At 60.6% G+C, this 19,722-nt stretch overlaps 1 protein-coding gene across 4 annotated transcripts; it reads right to left on the bottom strand.

The window, feature by feature from the left end:
* Nucleotides 1-5,124: 5,124 nt before the first annotated feature.
* POFUT2 (protein O-fucosyltransferase 2) lies at nucleotides 5,125-17,512 on the bottom strand. Of its 4 annotated transcripts, none has more exons than XM_074323570.2 (10): nucleotides 17,345-17,512; nucleotides 15,893-16,143; nucleotides 13,494-13,638; nucleotides 11,802-11,912; nucleotides 9,887-9,953; nucleotides 8,360-8,485; nucleotides 7,282-7,462; nucleotides 6,918-7,082; nucleotides 6,199-6,393; nucleotides 5,125-6,018 (listed from the first exon to the last, which is right to left on the bottom strand). In XM_074323570.2, the coding sequence occupies exons 1-10, from the start codon at nucleotides 17,473-17,475 to the stop codon at nucleotides 6,002-6,004; spliced, it is 1,389 nt and encodes a 462-aa protein (XP_074179671.2). In that variant the 5' UTR covers nucleotides 17,476-17,512; the 3' UTR covers nucleotides 5,125-6,001. The 4 variants fall into 4 exon arrangements, with proteins under 4 accessions (XP_074179671.2, XP_019571303.1, XP_088650134.1 ...); XM_019715744.3 differs by having other exon boundaries at nucleotides 6,959-7,082; nucleotides 17,345-17,511; XM_088794008.1 differs by lacking the exon at nucleotides 6,918-7,082.
* Between the last annotated feature and the right edge of the window lie 2,210 nt (nucleotides 17,513-19,722).

The raw sequence follows: 19,722 nt of genomic DNA, 5'->3' as shown, positions 1-19,722 counted from the left end.
CAGGTGTCTGTCACTTTCCCGTCATGCACACGAGGTCCGGCAGCAGAGACCAGCAGGCACTGCCCTAAAATGTGCTCACCTCAGTGCCCTGGGCGCCAGCACAGCCGCGAGAACAAATGCTGGCGACGAGAGTGACGTTGGTGATGAAGGGAAGGGACTGTGCTTGGAAAGCGTGTTTTCCTATAGATTTAGAACCCAACCCCAACCTGGTGTCACTCTCCCCTGGAGGCAAAGGTCCACCCTCCTTTCTGGGTGACAATCTGACACTGGGCAACTGTCCAGCTCTGTCCCTGTGAAACCGACAGGGACGTCACATCAACTCAGTTCCCAGGGGTGGGTGGTAGCGTCCAGGCCGAGACCTGTGTCCCAGTGTGAGACGGCCGTGAACATGTTACTGACACCGCACAAGGGACGGAGCAGGGCAAGTCGGTGACAGGGCGCCTGACCTCAAAGTAGGAGGCTCTCCTGGAGTCTCGGGGGGCTGGCGGGATCCCGTCGGGGGGGAGGCGGGCAGTCATGTGGGAGAACCGACATGCCGTGGCTGGACTGGAAGAGGTGAGAGGACATGGTGACAAGGACACACACCATGCTGCTGAAAGCCCGAGGTGCGTGATGGTCCTCAGCACTCGGGGAGCTGGGGAAGCCCCCCTCTTCTGAAAGACAGCTGTCCCCATGCTGGGCTCACATCACCGTCAACAGAGGGACCTGGAGACCAAGGACAGGGTCCCACACATGACAGGACAGGCCGCCCACCTTGCCTGCCTGGCCCACATCTAATAACGTCTTGTAACCGGAAGTTTTGTCTGCTGACATTTATTGGGATCTGCTATGTTGGATTTGCCGACACTTTTCTCAATTGTGTTTTCTCATTTGTCATTTTCCCATGTTTTCTTCTTTCTTGTCTTCCTTTGGTTTGATTCACTCTTTTTTCTCATTTCACTGACTTCTCTTCAAACTATGTTGAGTTAGACTCTACTGCTATCATTCGGGGGGAAATTAAACCTTTAAATCTGCTGCTTACCTCACAGGTCCGAAGTGGTTCAGTCTCTTGCTTCTCGAACGTCCTGTGGTCCTTAAGACACTATCTCTGGCCACTGCTGTCCCCTGCTTGTTCCATCTTGGCTCTCAGCCCCACAAAATACACGTTTCACTGTTCTCAATTATGGAAGCAGATGGTTTAATTTTGCTCTGTGTATGGTCGCCTTCCTTCCATGTCTCCGTTTGCACCTTAAACTTTGTGATTATTTTCTACCTTTGGAGTCTTTATAATGTTTATCAGCTCCTTCAGTGCGGTCCATTTGTGGTTTTGTTTTGTTTTGTTTTGTTTTCTGCCTGGAAATAGTCTACATTTTGCTCTGATTTGGAGAGTTTTGCTGGTAACGCGAGTGCAGGCTGACAGTCGCCGTCCCCGGGTTTGAAGCCGTCACTCCCTGTCTCCAGGCCTCCATAGCTGTGAAGACGCCAGCTACGGTCGTATGGGTCACCAGGAAAGTCACCCTGACTCTTGTGGACTCGTAGGACCTCCCCGGCCTTTGTGCTTCTGCAATGTCATTGTCACCATCCAGGGTCTCTTGTGCTTAAGCTGCAGGGGCTCACGGGCCCCTGAATATGAGGATCACGTCTGCAAAATCCTTGCCGTTAACAGGTCCTTGGACACGACGTGCCTGCGTGTCTGTCCTTCTAGAATACCGTACGTGGAGATGAGACCGCGCGCTCTCTCTCTCCCATGTCCCTTTATGTCGCCTTCATTTTCTCTCTGGCTCCGGATCCCTTTCTGGGGCTGGTGAACCCAGAACTCCGACCTGCAGGCCCAGAGGCGCCGGTCAGAGCATTCGGCCGTCAGGTGCCCGTGGACTCACGCTTCTCGGTGGTGTCTGGCCTCTGGGGTTCCCCTTACATGCTCCTTGGCTCCGCCTGTATTCAAGAGACACCCCAGGACTGTGCATGGGCATCCACAGGTTTAGCAGCTCCCCCATGTCCTGCCCTGTGCAGCCCCCAGTGCTCCCAGCGGGGCCACAAGGCCTGGCTGTCCTCTCCGGGTCCACCCACTCCTCTCTGGGCATTTGTTGCATCCCTGCCAACGAGCTGTGCGTCTCCTCACGGCTCACTGGGACACCCCCACTCATCCCGGCAGCAAAATGTCGCTTGTTCTACAACCACCATGTGCAGAGGCTTCTGGGTCCCTCTGTGACTTACTGTCCCATCACTGTCACTGCATCACTCATGTCCTTGCCACCCCCAAGAAGCTGAGGGTCCGGGAGGCAGTGGGAGGGGCCCTCACGCCCCAGCCACCACAGTCCAGCCTGTGCCGGGCACCAGTGGGCCCCATGGTGACACAGCGCCAGCTTGGGGACTGGCTGGGTGAGGGCGGCTCATGGCTTCTCAGGTGTGGGTGTCAGGGCTTTCAATGCGCTTCCTCGGGGGACACATGTGGCTGACCCTGCAGGGTCCACATGCCTGTCCACGCCCAGGGCCCAGCCATGAGGGGCACGGCACCACCCTGGTGTGTCCTGAAAAGGGGAAATGAGAGATTCAATTTGTCACAGGCCATTTCTTACAGCATCAGCCTTCATTAGTCAGCTAATGTGGCCGCGAGGAGCAATGGGACGACCGCGGGGAGCAGATGGTGCTCGGTGTGACTGCAGGGCCGCTGGCTCCCCCAGGACACAGAAACTGGGTTACTGCCCACAGCCCGTCTGCTGACTTCTCAGGGGCCCTGGGCCAGCCCTGTCCTCCCTGTGGCCCCTCGTCCTCCTTCTTTTGGGTGTCCGGCCTCCGCGTGTCACCCTCGTGCTCCATGACCAGCACTCAGGGTCCGGATGTGGTTCCCACTGTCTTGCCGAGGACCAGAGAGGGCAGTGACAAGCCAGAGCGCACCAGGCTGCCCACGTGGCAGCAAGTGGCTCCTGGGGGCTCACGGCTGCCCATTTGGGGGGGGGGGCAGTGGAGGCACCAAGAACGTCCTGGGCTCCCACCTGGGAGACACAGTGTTCTGCACTGTGAGGCCTGAAGCGCTGCCACCATCACCCCAGCCGGAAGGTTATCTCCAGGTCAAATCCAGTGAGCCCGAACTTTCACTGTGTTTTCAGGGAGGGACACGGGATGGTCACCTGGCTCAGGAGGTGGGTCCCAGGTCACGCTGGTCAGCACGCAGCAGCTCTGGGATTACAGCCACAGCTGCAGGTGGGGACATGGGGTCGGGGGCTCTGGCCCCCAGCGACGACAGCACCGGATGTGCTGGGCTGGGGCCTTAGGGGAGACAGAGCTCCTGGCGCAGGCAGGCCCCAGTGTCCGTGGGAGGGGAACCATGCCCGTCCCCTCGGCTTCCGAGGGGGCCCATGTCCCCAGCCCTTCCAGTACCACTGCTCTGGGGTTCTGTGTCCAGGAAGCTTCTGGTTCTCCAGGCCGGGGACAGGGGCAATGCCAGCCGGACCCCCAGGCCCTCAGCAGCCTCTTCAAGTGAACTTCCTGCCCCATCCCCCTCGAAACCTCAATGGTCCGTGTACCCCCGGGCCTAGAAGTGGGTTTCACGGATGTGGGGACAGAGCTACGAGTGCAGTTTCCAGGCTCTTGGCCTCATGTGGAAAGGTGCTGGCTCAGGTAGTAAATGGCCATCAATTGTGATTGGATGGCCATCAGCTGTGGCTATTTGGCCGTCAGCTGTAACCAGTGAGCCAGTAGCCAGTAATATAACCGCTGCGGCTAAGCTAGCAGAAAATGGGGGCTAGCAAGAAGTAGGTGGCTGGTAAGCACGGGTTGCAGTTAGCAAGGGGCTGGTTGGTTGGCAGAGGCAAGTGGACGGCAGGTTGCGGACAGTGTGGCTCCTGCTTCCTGTGTCTCCAACCCAGCCGCCTGTGAGAATATAGTGGTGTGACTCTCCTATCTATGGCTCCGTGGGTGTTCCTGTTTGGCCTCACCATGTCCTGCGTTCTTATGTTCTTACGTGGGGAGCGGGACCAGAGACCCTGCATGACAGTGGGCTGGAGGAAACTGCCCCTCTGCAGCTTTTCCTTCTGCCCAGTGCTTAAAAAAATGTGCAGACTCATTTAAAACCACACACACACACAGACACACACGCCGGGTGGGTGTGGGAGTGGGAGCTGAGTCTCCCTGCTGGAGGGAGGAAGGGGATGACACTGACGGAGGGCATGGGGCCGAGGGGCCGTCTGGGGCTGCAGCTCCACGGGCCTGAACCCCAGGGAGCACGCAGGGCGTGAGTCCCAGCACTGGGGTGAGGCCCCCACGAGCAAGCAGAGCTGCGCCCAGCTTGTGGCCCAGGCCTGACCTCCCTCAGCAGGTGCATCCACGCATGCCCAGCGGCGCTCTGCCCTGGAGGGCCGGCCGTGATCTCCCTGCGAGGTCCCTCTGGCTCGAGCTCAGGACGTCCTTGGCTGTCCTGCACGGAGGACCCCAAACATCTCAACAGCGGGACGTGCAGCCAGACCAGCGACAGGAGCCAGCAGCTGAATCATCACTAACAGGGCCGCTTCCTTCACTGCAGCCCCCGGAAATGTCACCTGCGGACACTCTGGGGGCCTCCGGGCCTGAGCGGGGCAGACTGATCATCAGAGAATCATCCCCACCCCTGTCCTCCATGCAAGAATGGGGACAAGGAGGCCACGTCACAGGTACCACCACCACCGGCAGTCCTCACCCCCGGTGGTCCCTCTGGGGTCCCTCCGGGGTTCAGCCAGGGCCCCTGAAGGGCCACCTCATGCCAGCAAAGCGGCCAGCTGGTCAGCGAGATTTGACGCGGGCGACTCATAACCATTGGCTGGCAAGCTGGGTCCCACAGTGTGTTGTCATGTCCTGGCCTCTTGGGGGACTCGGGGCTGGGCTCCTGAGCTCCCACATTCCCAGCGTCCCCACCCCTTCCCCGCAGGACACAGCTCGGGGCCATGCTGCCTCCTGGGCCTGAGGCTGGCAGTTCTCACAGCTGCTCCGACCTTCCGATGGCGGGACAGTGGGACTTCGGCCGCCTCTCAGCTCAGGCCCACAGCACCCAGCACGTCCCCACGTCCGGGCGAGCCTGCACGCGCACCACGCACGTCACTTCCCTCATCGCTCTGCAGGGCTCTCAGCCAACAGAAAATTCAAGAGTAAGACGAGGCACCACTTCCAACATCCTGCTTTCTAGAAAATTCACTTTATTAATACTATCTGAGCGTACAAACAGAAATAGAATAAATATCTCGTTACTTCACTCTGCACAGCTGACAGTATGGGACACCAGTGCACTCACATCGAGTCTGCAAGCTCGGGAGGACACGGAGAGGAACCCAGGCTCTGGGCCGCGGCCCCGCGTGGCCAGACACAGCAGGGGGGCCCATGGCCGCACTCACCACCCGCGGTGTCCCTGAAAAGTCAGGGTCCCCGTCAGAGGAGACAGGGCCCATGGCCGCACTGCACCGCTGACAGGTGGCCCTGGTGGTCCCTTGGTGGCGGCAGTGCTGAAAGAGGGTTCCTGGAGACGCAGGGCTGAGGTGCCCCTGCTGCGAGGGGAGCAGGTGGGCGCTTCTCAGACAAGCGATCAGCGACAATCACAGACAGAGGCAGCCAGCCAGACACAGATGTGACGATGGACTGCTAGCTTCCTGCAGCCGTGGAGGGTTTCCGTGTGAACAAGACAAGTCACTGAAGATCTGCGGTAGAACTTTCTGGCACTCGGTTAAGGGGAGGAGAGAGAGGACGGCTTCACAGGCCCCGAAGGCCTCGACCGGCTCTGCGAGACCGCAGGCCCTGTGCCCTCCAACTCACACCAGGTCTCAGTCAGGACAGGGGCCACCACGGGGTCACGACGGCCACACCAGACTCCAATCACACCACGTCCCAAGGCACAGCCAGCTCTGCGTGGCCACTGGGATGGGAGCCGTTCGCAGGCCACACCTGCCCATGACACACGCACCAGGAGAAACACGCCGCGGGCCTTGCTGGCGGGTGACACACAGGGTCAAATTCCAACAGGAGACACAAGCAGGTTTCCCAGGAAGCGGCAGCTTTTTCACAGGCGGCAGGCGGCTGGCAGAGACACAGAGAATGGACGCAACTCCAGACACAATGGGCTCCCGCCATGGCTCACATGGCCGTGGGCTGTGCCCGCACGTGGCCTCTGGGACTGACACCCGAGAAGTGACAGTCTGACTGCCCAGCCACGGGCCGGGAGCAGGGGAGACCCCACGGTGACACGTTACCAGTCACCTGCATGTAAAATGGGCCCAGGCACTGGCCCCCGGGCCTGCTCAGTACGCGATCCTCCAGTGCGTGGGCTGCTCGCACACTGTCTCCTGGTCCCCACAAAACCGGTTGTACGTCGTGCTGGGGTCCAGGCCCAGGATCTCTCTCTCCTCGTGAATCCGGAAAGAAAATGTGGACACAGATGTGCCGATGAAGAACCTGCAAAGCGACACCAGAGGTCACACCAGTCGCTCGCTCCCACACACCTCTGGGCCCGGCTCCCAGCAGCTGGCACCACCGCCAAGTGGCCTGGACAGGCAGCACGGATCAGAAACCGGGAGAGCGCCAACCAGGCAGGGGGGCCCCAGCTGCGAGTCTCAGGATACAGACAGGTCCTGCGTGGGGGCAGACTCCAGACATCTGGAAGAAATGGCCTGCAGCCCCTTCCAGATGGTGGTCTTGCAATAAATGCAACGGAATCTGTCCCCAAGGACGTCCGCCAGACCTGGGTCTACCTAAGGCAGGCGGCAGAGCCAAGCTCACAACCTCCACGGAACCCAGGGGCCCAGAGCACAGCTGCCAGGCTCTCGCTCAAAGGCCCAGGGTGCCCGGCCGGGGCACAGGCTGTCAGCCGACACCCCTCCATCCCCACGGGGCTGAGCCCGCCCCTCACCCCGCAGGCAGCCCCTGGGGCCGTCCCTGCAGCCCCCAGCACACAGACCCCTGTACAAGGACAGACGCACACGTCGAGCCGTTAAAACCAAAGGCGCGCCGCGCAGAGCACCTGGCGTGCGAGCAGACCCACTGGTCGATGATGGCCACGCCGCCGTCCTTGTAGAGCTCCAGCTCTTCCCACGTGGGCTCAAACCTCACCATCTCGGGCAGCAGCCTCTTGAGCTCCTCATACTCTGCAGAGCAAGGAGAGGCCGTCGCGATGGGAGGTGCAGGTGCCAACAGACAGGCGTCTGCCTGACGGGTGACGTACGTGCCCTGCCACGTGCTAACTTCATTCCTCGCACACCCAGCTCAGCGGGGTCCCCAGTCCGGTCTGCCCAGAACCCCACCAGGGCGGGAAGGGACACACGGCAGCCCGAGGGGCCGGCCTACCTGTCCTGACGGCGTCGGTGGCCACAAACACCTTGTCCAGCCCATGGGTCTCCATGAGGCTGCGGATCTTCTTCACAGCTCCACCCAGACTGGGCACATCCTCCCGGTGTCCCCAGATGAAATCCTTCCTTCTCAGGTGAACGCCGAGGTACGGGCCCCCCAGCGAGGAGCCCAGCTTGACCTGGCAAAGCAGGACCAGATACACTGACATGGACCTTCGAGCTGTGTCAGCGTCCAGGCCCAAAACAGCAGCGGGACGGGGGACGCAGAGCGGATGAGCGTTCCACATGCAGCGTCCGGCGCCAGGGACGCTCAGGGGACAGGATGTCTTTCTAGGGCTGCGGAGCAGTTAATTACCACACTCTTCGATCTGAGTGCAATAAAAAACGTCAAAGAGACACTGGGAAAAAACACAAGTGCTACTTAATATTGTCTCTTCCCAGTAACGACTGTGCAAACACCTAATCGTCTTGGCTGGAACAATGCCATTCCACCTGCAAACAGTCTTGTGAAAGAACAAGCAGGGAGGCTGGTGCTCTCTACGGAACAGTTTGCTGGTAAAATCCCCACTGCAAGGAGAGCCTTAAAACTACGTGGCGCTGGAGATGCGTAAAGACAACGCCAATTTGAAAAAGCAGTGTATTATGTGGTGAAATTAAACTACAGGAAAACCCAACCTTTCCTTGCAGAAAAGATTTTTAAAAAGGATGACGCTAGGCCAAACGTGCTCGGGGAGCTGTGAGTCTTGCCATTTCTTTCTCCAGTGCTCGTGTATCATGAAGAAAAACACGCCGACATGGCTCCCTCTCGCTTTCTGCTCTGGCATCTGTCACTGGGCTTTACTCAAGAGCAGCCAGACCTCTGCGCTGCCCGACCTGCAGTCATTTCTCACTTCACCAAAGGGAAACCTGACTGGAGCGATTCCCCAGGATGGGTCCCCAGGAGCCGCCTCCACGAGAATCATGGTAACACAGACTGTGTAAGGGAGGTGACACCTTCCGTAAATTCATTATTCGGTTCATTATTATGCAACTGAAGACATCATTTCCATTTGCTCTGATCAGAAAATGGACTCTACCTTCATCTTGGTCCAGTCCTCCTGGAAGGGGATCCTGTCGGCCTCGTCGGTGGAGTTAAGGTATTTGCTTCTGAACTCGTCACCCACGGCCCGCAGCTGCTTGGCAAACACCATGCTCCTCCGAGTCTGGGCAGAGACAGGCTGCTGAGCGCCCCGCACCCCACGCCCTGCGCCAAGCCCCTGGGGCCCAGCCATCTCCCAGTCCAGACAGAGAATCTGATGGAAATGCCCAGGACGACACCCTGGCTCTCGGGAAGGCGGAGTCGTGCACAGGCCACACTCAGTCACTGAGGCCACCAGCAGGGTGACACATCATCAGCTGTGTCAGTCGCTGAGGAGCGCAACCTCCTAGGCTGACACCCGAGGGTCTCCTCGCAGCGACAGGGTGCAGGCAGCCCAGGGACGAGGATAGGCAGTTACTTTACGGTTAAGAAGCAACAGGGCGCACCCCTCGTCGTGAATCGGGCGCACAGATCACAGAACACAGACAGCAATTTCCTGAACGCAAAATACTGTGTTTGCCTTTTTAAAAAACTAGCCCATGAAACCACCTGTGGCTCAGTCAACACACCTTGGAGCCGTGAGGACAAAAATCAAGCCAAGTGTGTGGTGGAAACCGTGCTGCTGCGAGGCAGCCAGGGGACGGGGCGCCGCATGCAGAGGGTCCTGGGAGCCTGTCTGCATGCGGGGCCTCTGGGAGGCAGCCGGGGGAGGGCGCAGGCCCGGCCGGACAGGCACCCAAACCCAACTGTGGGCACAGAAACAGCTGCCTTGGGGTGAGCCAGTGTGAGTCAATTCCAGCTGGAATTTACCTAAAAATGTCTATCTCTTTAGCAGCAAACAACGCACCTTCTAAGCATGTTTCTCTCCACAGACTAGGACCTGGGTGAGGCTGGGAGTCGAGCGGGGCTGGGCTGATCCGAAGGGGCACGTGCCCCCGCCCCCCAGGGTCCCTTGTCCCCCGATCCTTGCAGAAGCTGTGTGCCCCTCGTCCACAGAGCCCCCTACAGGCCAGGCCCCCAAGTCACAGCTGTAGGACACATTTCATGCTTTTGTCCCATCAGCAAGGACTGTGCCTCTTTTCCAAACCAGACGTCACCAAGGCGTCAGCGCATGCCACAGCCGGGAAGCCGTTTTCCAGGGCTGTGTCACCGCTCCCTCTGATGACGTGGCATCAGGTCACCCAGAGCCAGCTCCCCATCGAGGTGGAGCCCAACATGAAGGGGTCAGGGCAGGAAATGCCCCACCTCTTTCAAAGCTGGGGTGAAACGAGCAGGAAGAGCCCTAAACCCAGCCACTGGAAGCGGCAGAGGGAAATGACAGCCCGATGCAGGGACAGCCGAGGCCGGGGCTGGCAGGCACCGAGGTGCCCTGCGTGCGGTGGGCAGAAATCTCTGCGGTGCCTACGCCCACTCAGCCCTTGCAGTCTCAGACAGCAAGCCTGAAAACAAGAGTTCTCGACGGCCTCACACTTTCACACACAAAACCAACTATGGAAGTGGCCCGGGAGACGCCGGCGGCACTCACGTCCCAGTACTCCTTCCCTCCGTAGTGGTCATGCAGGAGGTTCTCGGCTCTGTCCAGCATCACCGACCTGCGCACAGCACGGAAGAGAGGCTCACTTTAGAAATGGCGCCAGCCACACGCTGTGGAGGACATCAGAGTGGGGGGCCCTGGGCCAGGGAGCTGCAGGATGAACTGGGGGCACTGACCTGGTGGGGTCAGCAGCGTGCATGGGGGCAAGTTACTGCCCAGCCTGAGGCAGCGGCCTGGCCCCCACACCGATTCGGAGGGTTCTGGGCTCCCCCTGTGTGGGCCTTCACCTTGGCCGTGGTATGGTGCCTTCCGATGGACAGAAACCCGAAATCGTAATGTAACTGAACGCCGATCTTTTCTTTTTTGGTTCGTGCTTTCCACATCTGCTGTAAGAACTCTCCCCACCCGTGGTCTTGAGGCTTTTTTCTCTTCAAAGCTTCGGGGTTTCGCCTCGCACACTGCTGTGTGCTGGGGTGAGCCCCTCCCTGTCTCTGGCTGCTGCCCTCCCCCTCGCAGGGGCCTTGCTCCTGACCCGAGGCTGCTTCCAGGCACGAGTCCTCCTCTGGGCTCAGCTCCGTTACGACCCATAAATGAGACCCAGGGAAAGTGACCGGCAAGCTCACACATCCTACAGGCCCACACTTCAGGCAGATCTGCTTCTGAAACCCAAACGTGTCTCGTGAGGACGCTGCCCTGGGCACCAGTAGAGCCAGAGCTCAACGACTGGGGCCTCGGCTTCTCCGCGAGTGACAATCTGATTCCTTGAGCAGAGGTGTGCGAGCCTTTGACGCGCCCACAGGCATCTGTTTCCAAAGGCCCAGCATGCCCCACGCTGGTCCTAACACGGAGAAAACGGGCTGAGGGGGCGGGAGGGTCCTGCCCAGCGCCCGGGCACCAGGGGCAGTGCCGTGACCCTGCCTGTCATCTGCAGGCACTCACGCGGGCCTTAGAGACGCACAGCAGGCGGCACTGGGCTCCCGAGAGTTCAAGGGGCACGAGCGGGGCTGTCACAGGAAGCCCGCCCCGTGCACCTGCTTCCAACTCTGAGGGAGCCTGAGGGTAGCCAGCAGAAGGGGCTCCTATTTCAGGGTCCCCATGTCCCCCAGCACCTCCACCTACAGCAAAACTCCTAAGAACATGGCTGCCTGGCTGCCAAGCCCGTGTCGCCCTCCTGTCAATGTCACAAACCAAGCCACTCCACTTGTCCCTTCCCGCTGAGTCCTCGGTGCCACCTAGTGGCAAGGGATGGCAGCTGCATCCCAAGAGGGACCCGGGGCTGACACTTCCCGGAGGCTGGGAGCAGCCGCCCTCCTCTGACCCTCCAGGGTCAGGCTTTGGGGGTTCATGGGAGCGCCTCATTTCAGAAGTGACCCAGATGGAAAGCGTGTGCTCGTCCCCCGTGGAGCCCTCACCATGGAGCCAGCGCAGTCAGTCATTTCAAACGCCCCCTGGCTCTGCTCGTCCCACTCCCGTCCTTGCCCTCACCTGCCTCAGCCACACGACCCCACGGCCAAGGGTGCACTTTGCCATTATCCCGGCAGGAATGAAGTAAGTAAACGAGAAGGGTGCCCCCTTCCATTCACCCTACTTCCTTCATCCTCGTGCCTACCTCCCCGAGGTTCCCCTCACACCCAGTGCACCCAGCTGGGCCCCGCTCGCCACCATCACCTCAGACAGGGACCCTGGCGCAAACCGGGTGTGACCAGTCACCAGCAGTGTGGCCCCTGAGGACAGCAGGCTGCGCTGGTCAACCTGGGACCCCCTGGTCTCGCCCCAAGGACACTCCATCCCAATGCCAGGCTGCCTTGCTGTGGCGTGGCTGTGGGGCAGGGGACGAGGTCACACAGGCCCCAGCCAGGTGTTCTGACACCAGCAGGACAGGTCCCGGGGCCCTGCAGGCACCTACCGTGCCGACGTGTTCCTCAGAAGCACAGGTGCAATGACAGAAGCCGATCCCTGAACAGACAGACAGGAGACGTTCAGACCCCTCGTTTCTTCATATCCCCAAAACCATCCCCTGGAAAAGAAGAGCCACAAAGCCCTGTTACTGCAGCTCGTCTCACTCGGGCAGCGAGGAGCATCCAGAGGCCTGTGCAGCTGGGACCTGCATAAACAGCGACTCCTGAGCGAGACCCACTGGCCGTGATTGAGGGACTGACAGTCCTGGGAGGGTTTTCAAGCAGCTGTGCACCTCGTCTGACGGAGGGGCCACTGAAGCTCTGCTGAGGGACGGACGGCACAGTGGCGGGCAGAGGGACAGTCCGGAAGGAACCTGCTGGAACTGACATACGCTTGGGTGCCAGAGCCGTGATGGCGACGGTCCCTAAAACCACGCTCTTCCAAAGAGCTGTCCCTCGAGTCGTGAGAGCTGCTGAGGTGGCAGCTCTTCCACAGGAAGGCCTCTTGACAGCAACTTACAACTGGGGTGACAAGAGCGCCGTCCCCAGGGCCTCAGCAACAGTCACCATGTGGGGAGAGGTGAACGTGTCTCAGGTCTTTCACACGCCCGGACCCGGGCCCGGGGCCTCAGACCCAGCACGGCGCAGGCGCCCCGCAGCCGCACCATGTGGGGACAGGTGAACGTGTCTCAGGTGTGTCACGCCCGCAGCCGCACCATGTGGGGACAGGTGCACGTGTCTCAGGTGTGTCACACGCCCGCAGCCGCACCATGTGGGGACAGGTGCACGTGTCTCAGGTGTGTCACACGCCCGCAGCCGCACCATGTGGGGACAGGTGAACGTGTCTCAGGTGTGTCACACGCCCGGCCCGGCCCGGGGCCTCAGAGCCAGCACGGCGCAGGCGCCCCGCAGCCGCACCATGTGTGGACAGGTGAACGTGTCTCAGGTGTGTCACACGCCCGCAGCCGCACCGTGTGGGGACAGGTGCACGTGTCTCAGGTGTGTCACACGCCCGCAGCCGCACCGTGTGGGGACAGGTGCACGTGTCTCAGGTGTGTCACATGCCCCGCAGCTGCACCGTGTGGGGACAGGTGCATGTGTCTCAGGTGTGTCACACGCCCGCAGCCGCACCGTGTGGGGACAGGTGCACGTGTCTCAGGTGTGTCACACGCCCGCAGCCGCACCATGTGGGGACAGGTGAACGTGTCTCAGGTGTGTCACACGCCCGGCCCGGCCCGGCCCGGGGCCTCAGAGCCAGCACGGCGCAGGCGCCCCGCAGCCGCACCATGTGTGGACAGGTGCACGTGTCTCAGGTGTGTCACACGCCCGCAGCCGCACCGTGTGGGGACAGGTGCACGTGTCTCAAGTGTGTCACACGCCCGCAGCCGCACCATGTGGGGAGAGGTGAACGTGTCTCAGGTGTGTCACACGCCCGCAGCCGCACCATGTGGGGAGAGGTGAACGTGTCTCAGGTGTTTCACACGCCCGGACCCGGGCCCGGGGCCTCAGACCCAGCACGGCGCAGGTGCCCCGCAGCCACACCGTGTGGGGGACAGGTGCACGTGTCTCAGGTGTGTCACACGCCCCGCAGCCGCACCGTGTGGGGACAGGTGCACGTGTCTCAGGTGTGTCACACGCCGCAGCCGCACCGTGTGGGGACAGGTGCACGTGTCTCAGGTGTGTCACGCCCGCAGCCGCACCTGTAGTACTCGTGCTTGTCCTGTGAGTACAGCGGCGGGTCGATGCAGGGTCGGTCGTCAACCTTCTCCTCCCAGGTGCCCTCTTTCCACCCTTCTGCGTAACCTTGCAGAACATAAACCTGGTCGATGAAGGGCCCGCCGGACTCTAGAAGAGACCAAGAACCGAGAGTGTAACAGTACCCGAAGCGCATGGGTGGCACCTGTCAGACTGCCACAGACACAGAAAACTGTCACTTTATGTAATGCCACTTCCTCCCAAAAAAGACTGGAGAAAGCTTACGAAAACGGAGATAGGACAGAATAAATGATATCAGGGCACAGGGTCCCTGTAGCAGGTGAGTGGGTGGGGTGGGGGAGAAGCTTGTCCAGGCCCTGGCTGGGCCATGGGCTCCCCGCCCGGGACTTGCCCTCAGTCCTCTCCTCTTCCTGCCTGCACCCCACTTCCCTCCGACAGGGCTGGGCCTCCCGATGGCCGTCCTTCTCCTGGGCTGGCCTCCGTGGGGCCCCCACGGCATCAGCATGCTCCCGGCCAGGACTGCCCCTCCCAGGGCCCCAGGGTTGTCCCCGCCTTCACCGTCCCCTCGAGGGTTTGCTCTGGACCCCTGTGTGGCCATTCACACTTCCCCTCCCTGGGACACCGTCCCGGGCCATGGTCACCCACTTTCCTCTTGCTCCGTGGCACCCGTCACCTGGACACTGCACGTTTCCATGACTTGTTTACATTCTTGCTTTCTGCTCCCACAGGAGCCCCAGGAGACCAGGGCCTGTGTCCCTCTCACCCAGCACTCCTGCCCACACCTACATGGCGGCCACATCTGTGGGGGTCAAAGATGTGTCCCAAGATGGAATGAACGAGCCCAGTGACGAGAGCCACAGCAAACGAAACGTGGTCTTTCCCACATTCGCTCTCGCGCAGGCACTGGCATCTCCACTAAGGACGGTACCTGATGCCATCCAGGGGTCCCTCAAACGGTAGGGGACAGTGACGGGACACTGAGAGGCTGGCCAGGTGCCCTGCTGCACACATCTCAGGATGGGCACCCATGTCTGTCCCCCTTTGTAGGGGAGGAAATAGCGGAGCAGTCAGCTGGTCAGACAGGTGGAGGCAAAGCCCATCTGCTGTCGCCCAAGGCGTCCCGTCCTCCCTGCCCCCAGCAGATCTGGCTCCAGGGGTGAAGTCTGGACAGCAGCAAGGAGGACACCTGTCTCCCATCCCCACACACCCTAAGCACTATCTCAGGTGGCTAAGGCCCAGACCTGTCCCATGCCCACTTGTCAGGAATGTATCGCCCACCCCGCAGGGAGGATCCATAACCAGGCTTCAGACCAAGGGCAGACAGCTTCCCAGAAGGCAGGCCGGACGACACACCCAGCTGCAAGCTCGTCTAGGGTCGGGCACGTCTAGGATCAGGCGACAGAGTTCCGAGACTGCTTCGTACAGTCTCAGAGTTTGCCCGTAAGCCTGAATGAGATGTGAGAAGGTACTCCTCTGCCATTCCAGGCCTGCAGCATTCACAGGGCTGATTCTGGCACCGAAACATTTCAAAGAGACAGGGACGAAGGTGCAGCAAAAAGAGAACTTGAAAACGAAGTCGTGAAAGCCACTGTACTCAATGGGAGCACGGGTCTAAGGGGCCCAGGCCCCTGCAGAGTAAGAACTCAATCTACGTCACAGAGTATCTGCCACTTGGAGACAGGGATCCATCAATTGTTACAGAGTATTGGCCCCTTACAGACAGGACCCATCACTGAATGTTACAGAGTATCCTCTGCTTAGAGACAGAACCCATCAATCAGTGTTACAGAGTGTGGGCCACTTAGAGACTGTGACCCATCATCAATGAGGGATACAGAGTATCTGCCTCTTGGAGACTGTGACTCTCTTCTCAGGAAGCAGAAAGGAAGTTTCAGTGACTTTTTAAGTTTGTGTTTCCTAAACAAAACAACGGTAAACTCTAGCTACCTTACTCTAAGAAAAATCTTTAACTATTCTCTCTTAAAAGAATTAGAAAGGGAAGGTTAAGCTGGACTAAATGAAACAACGCATCATTACAAGTCCTCATTGCGGTGAGATAGCACAAGGTCAGTGTCACACACACGCCGTGTTTTCCTTCAGGTAAAAACGGCCTTTTCTACGCAGGAAGCTAGCTGTCTTGCTAGGACAGCTGGTCTCCGTGGCAGTGGCTGTGTCACGGCAGCTCTAACTGCATGTCCCCGATTCACCAGGCTGCCATGGTTGTCAGAGGCAAGGGGGCAGGAACCTGACACTTCAGATCTATTTCCCTGGAAGAATTACACAGACTGACTGCTGGTCGTGTGGGAATAGAAGCAGGGCCCCTCTGCAGACAAAGGCTACCATCACAGACAGGGAGACGACATCACACCGAACACCGCCTTACCCGCAATGAACTGCTCGTACTCAATGACCGGGATGTTTCTATTGAGACTTGGAAGATCGAAAAAGTCGGACCAGGGAATCCGGACCTGGTGAATGTCCGGGCTCTGCCAGTGGTAGAGGCGGCCCCATGGAGGCAGCACCAGCACCCACTCCTCAGTCTTCAGCAGCGTCTTCAGGAGGGAGGCAATGCGGATGTAGACATCCCTGCGTAGGTTGAAGCCCTCCGGGGGGTTGACATCATACAGCAGATACCTGGCCGAGGGAACAGGAGAGCACTGCGTCAGCACCCAGGCCTCTGCACAGAAAACCTGGACACGTCGAGGGGCCACGGGTGGTTGCCCACCGTGCACTTACAGAGGCTTCCAGTCTGGAATCTGACTGATTTCTTAGACTCCACAGCCGAAGCAGCACACATCTTAGCATCTGCTTAACTAGCAGCCTCACAACTAAGCCCAGGCTCCTCTTGGGGACCAGTACCTGACACGGCCGTCCAGCGGTTCTCAGATGCTTTGGTCTACAGCCTACTTTACACTCTTAACAATTACTGGGGACCCCAAAAGGCTGTTATGAGTTAAATCTATTGACAATTCCCCTACTAAAAGTTAATGAGTTAACGTAAAAACTTAAAAAAGTATTCAATATTTCCCTTCAGAATAGCAATAAACCTATTATGTTGTTATTAATATCTTTAAATGAAAATAAGTATATTTTTCTTCAAAACGAAAATAACTAGTGAGAGGAGTGACAGTGTCTGTAATTTTTTGGAAACCTCCTTTTGGTGGCGCGGGCGGGATTCTCACACCTGCTGCCGCACTCAGCGCGTTGTATCCCCGTGCGTGTGTGTGACGGGCGGGTCTCTGGAAGAACCACACGGAGCGCCCGTGGGAGGGAGGAGTGAAAAAGCCTGCATTTACCAGAAAAGCGCTGCGCCGCCTCGGGGCTCCCGGACACACTGAGAAGCGCCGCCCCCACGGGACCGGGCAGGGTCCTCAGCGGCCGCGACCGCTCCCCCCGCGCCGCCCGTCTCTGCAGTTTTCCCCGCGGCCTCCAAACCCTGGAGGGGGGGCCTCCCGTGCGCCCCTGCACCCAGCACAGGCTCCGTCCTGTACCAGGACGACCAGCACGGACCCTTCGTCTACAGGCCGGAGACTCGAGCACCCAGCGTCTGGCGGGACACGGAAAGGCCGGGCGCGGACCCACGAGGCTGGGCTTCCCGAGAACCGCCCCGCTGACGATTCCGGGCTCCTCCAACCCTGGGCTGCGCCCACGCCGACCCGCAGCCAGCGGCCTTCCCTGGGGTCCCCGGGGCCGAGTGCGCCCAGGGCGAGCCTGGTTCGCGTCCAGCGGCCTCCGCCCCGGCCCATCCGCTCCGCTCCCATCCGCCCCCATCCGCGCCCCGGCCCCGCCGCCCGCCGCCGCGGGAGCCCCGCCGATGGCTCGCGCGCGTGCTTACCGTCTGCGGGACGCCGCCCCCGACAGGATGTCCGCCGCCGACTGGCCGGGCCAGAACTCCTCGCCCGAGGCCGAGGCCGACGGCCAGGACGCCGCCCCAAGCAGCAGACAGACGACGCCGAGCGCCGCCATGGCCCAGGGCGGCCACGCACTTCCGTCAACCGCGCCCCGCCCCGGAAACGCTCTCCCGCTAGTCCCGACGGAGCGCGTCACCTGTAGCCACGGCAACGCCGCGGGACCCGCCCCGCGCATGCGTCGTGCGTCTTCCCGAGCCTGCTGGTCTCCAGGGCTGGTTGCGCAGGGAAGCTTGGGGCCTGGGACGAGCCTGTGGGCGGAGCCTGGGCGGGCCCTGGTGGGCGGAGCCTGGGGCGGGGCGGGGCCGGTCCTGGGGGAGGGCGGGGCCGCGCGTCCCGGAGCACGGAACCTCACGGCTGGCGGCTGGATCGCGGCCTCGGTTCGGTAGCTTCTCCTGGCCGGTGAGGCGGGAACGAGGCAGTGCTCGGGCCTTGCTGGCAGGCGCCGGGCCTTGCTCCAGACCCGAAGCCCCGTATGGTGGTGACTCTCCGCCTGCCTACTCCAGGGGTCGCGGGGCCCTCTGCGGCCCCCGCAATTGTTTCTTCCGGGAACACCTCCCGGAGAGAGAGGCCCGGGAACAGGCGAGCCACGCCAGTCGCCAGCGGCCCAGTTCGTCACCCGAGGGAGAGGCGCCCCCGCTGTCCCCCCCTCCCGCCTCTGCTGCTGGACGCCTGGATTATGGTCCTTAACGAGGACAGACCGGGAGAGGTTTTATGCATCTTTCATAGAAAGGAAAAGGAAATCTTTGTACAAATAGCTGGAAATAGCTTCCTTCTTCTGCGCACAGCCTCTCCCCGGCTAGGATTTACCGACTGGGTGTGCAGTTTGGAGAAAGCGCGCGCTCTCGCCGCGGCCACCCGCCGCCGCTTGGCCACACGAGGGCAGGAGCGCCCTTCCCATGCGCCTCCCGCCGGCGGGCGGGACCGAGGACAGGGGGCAGTGGCGACAGCGCCTGCCGGTCACAGACCTGGGCCACGGCCCTCTGGCCCTGGGAACACCCGGAGCCGCCTCTCCCAGGCCTGGCCCAGCTCCCTCAAAGGACAGCCTCAGGACCCTCGGCTGAGGCGGGGGAAGGAACCTCATTTGGCCTGGGGTCTGTGAGTCCTGAGGCCACACCTGTGAAGCTAGCGCCCTTTGGGCCCCGGGTCTCGTCTCTCCCCACGCGCCTCAGAAGGGCCAGTGCTGGGCACCAGGGCCCCAACCCTGAGGTGGAGGAGGCATGGAAACTACTCTGAGTCCTGGAGTCTCTGAAGAGGGACAGAGATTCTTCTGGAAGCTGGGATTCCAGGGCTAGGCGCTAGCCCGAGCTGGGAGGGAGGGCTGTGTCCGAGCAGAGCACAGGGAGGGGGAGGGGATAAGGACCCGCGGGGGTTCCTCTTCAGAAGGGACACACAGTGCCCAGAGGAGCCCAGCACTCGGCCCCTCAGCTCGGTCCAGTCCAGTCGTGTCCCCAGGTTGCTTCCACATTCACAAACACCTCCCAGCCCAACCTGGGGTGTCCCCAGGGGTGGGACAGTCAGGGAGAGAAGGGGCAACCTTAGGACCGCCTGGTCAGCAGTCACAATGCTTGAGGGTGGGGACAGGGAGGATAGTTAGCCGGCATCACCATCGCTCCTCTGAGAACACAGCAAAGTTGCAGTGAATCAGCACAAAACCGTGAAATTTGACCATGAGACACGGGCTGGCGCCCACCACAGAGGGAGACCCGACAGTGGAAGATGACGCAGCTGTGGCCAGGCTGAGACTGTCCAAGGCCAGGACCCCTGAGTGGCTCTCCTGGGCACAGACACCCCATATGCACATTTCTCATATGAGGCACACCCTGCTTTTCAGGGTGCAAAGTGAGTTACCTGGATCCATATGTTACAGCTTCTGGGCTTGGTGTGGAATTCCACCCCCTTGCTTGTCACAGACCGCTGGCCAGAAAGTAGAAAGTCCTGGCTCGTGTCTCTGGAAATGCACAGGGGAGCTGACCGCTGTGAGTCACCATGCAGGGCGAGGGACTTCTGGTTTGGGTTCTGGGGCCACGGGCCACGCACCAGAAAGTTTCCTTAACAGGAGCATCTGGGGGCCACCTGCCAGGACACATTGCGAAGGCTGCCCATGGTTTCCTGGAGGCATGCCAATTCCTGTGGCCAGCGAGTGGGTGCAGCACCACAGGGGACCTGCCCTCTAGGATAGTGGTTTGCCAGGACTTGCAGGAAGTCTATTCTCAGGGTCCCAGGGGTCCACAGTGAGTGTGACAGGTGGTGTCCTGATGGCCACAGCAGGCCACCTTCCCCCGAAGCAGACAGGGCATAGCTT

This window comes from Rhinolophus sinicus, chromosome 17 (assembly GCF_057876585.1).
Source record: "Rhinolophus sinicus isolate RSI-liver-muscle chromosome 17, RSI-T2T, whole genome shotgun sequence".
NCBI classification, from domain to species: Eukaryota; Metazoa; Chordata; class Mammalia; order Chiroptera; family Rhinolophidae; genus Rhinolophus; species Rhinolophus sinicus.
Note: the sequence above shows the minus strand (reverse complement) of the source record. Positions and strands in the feature narration are given on the sequence as shown.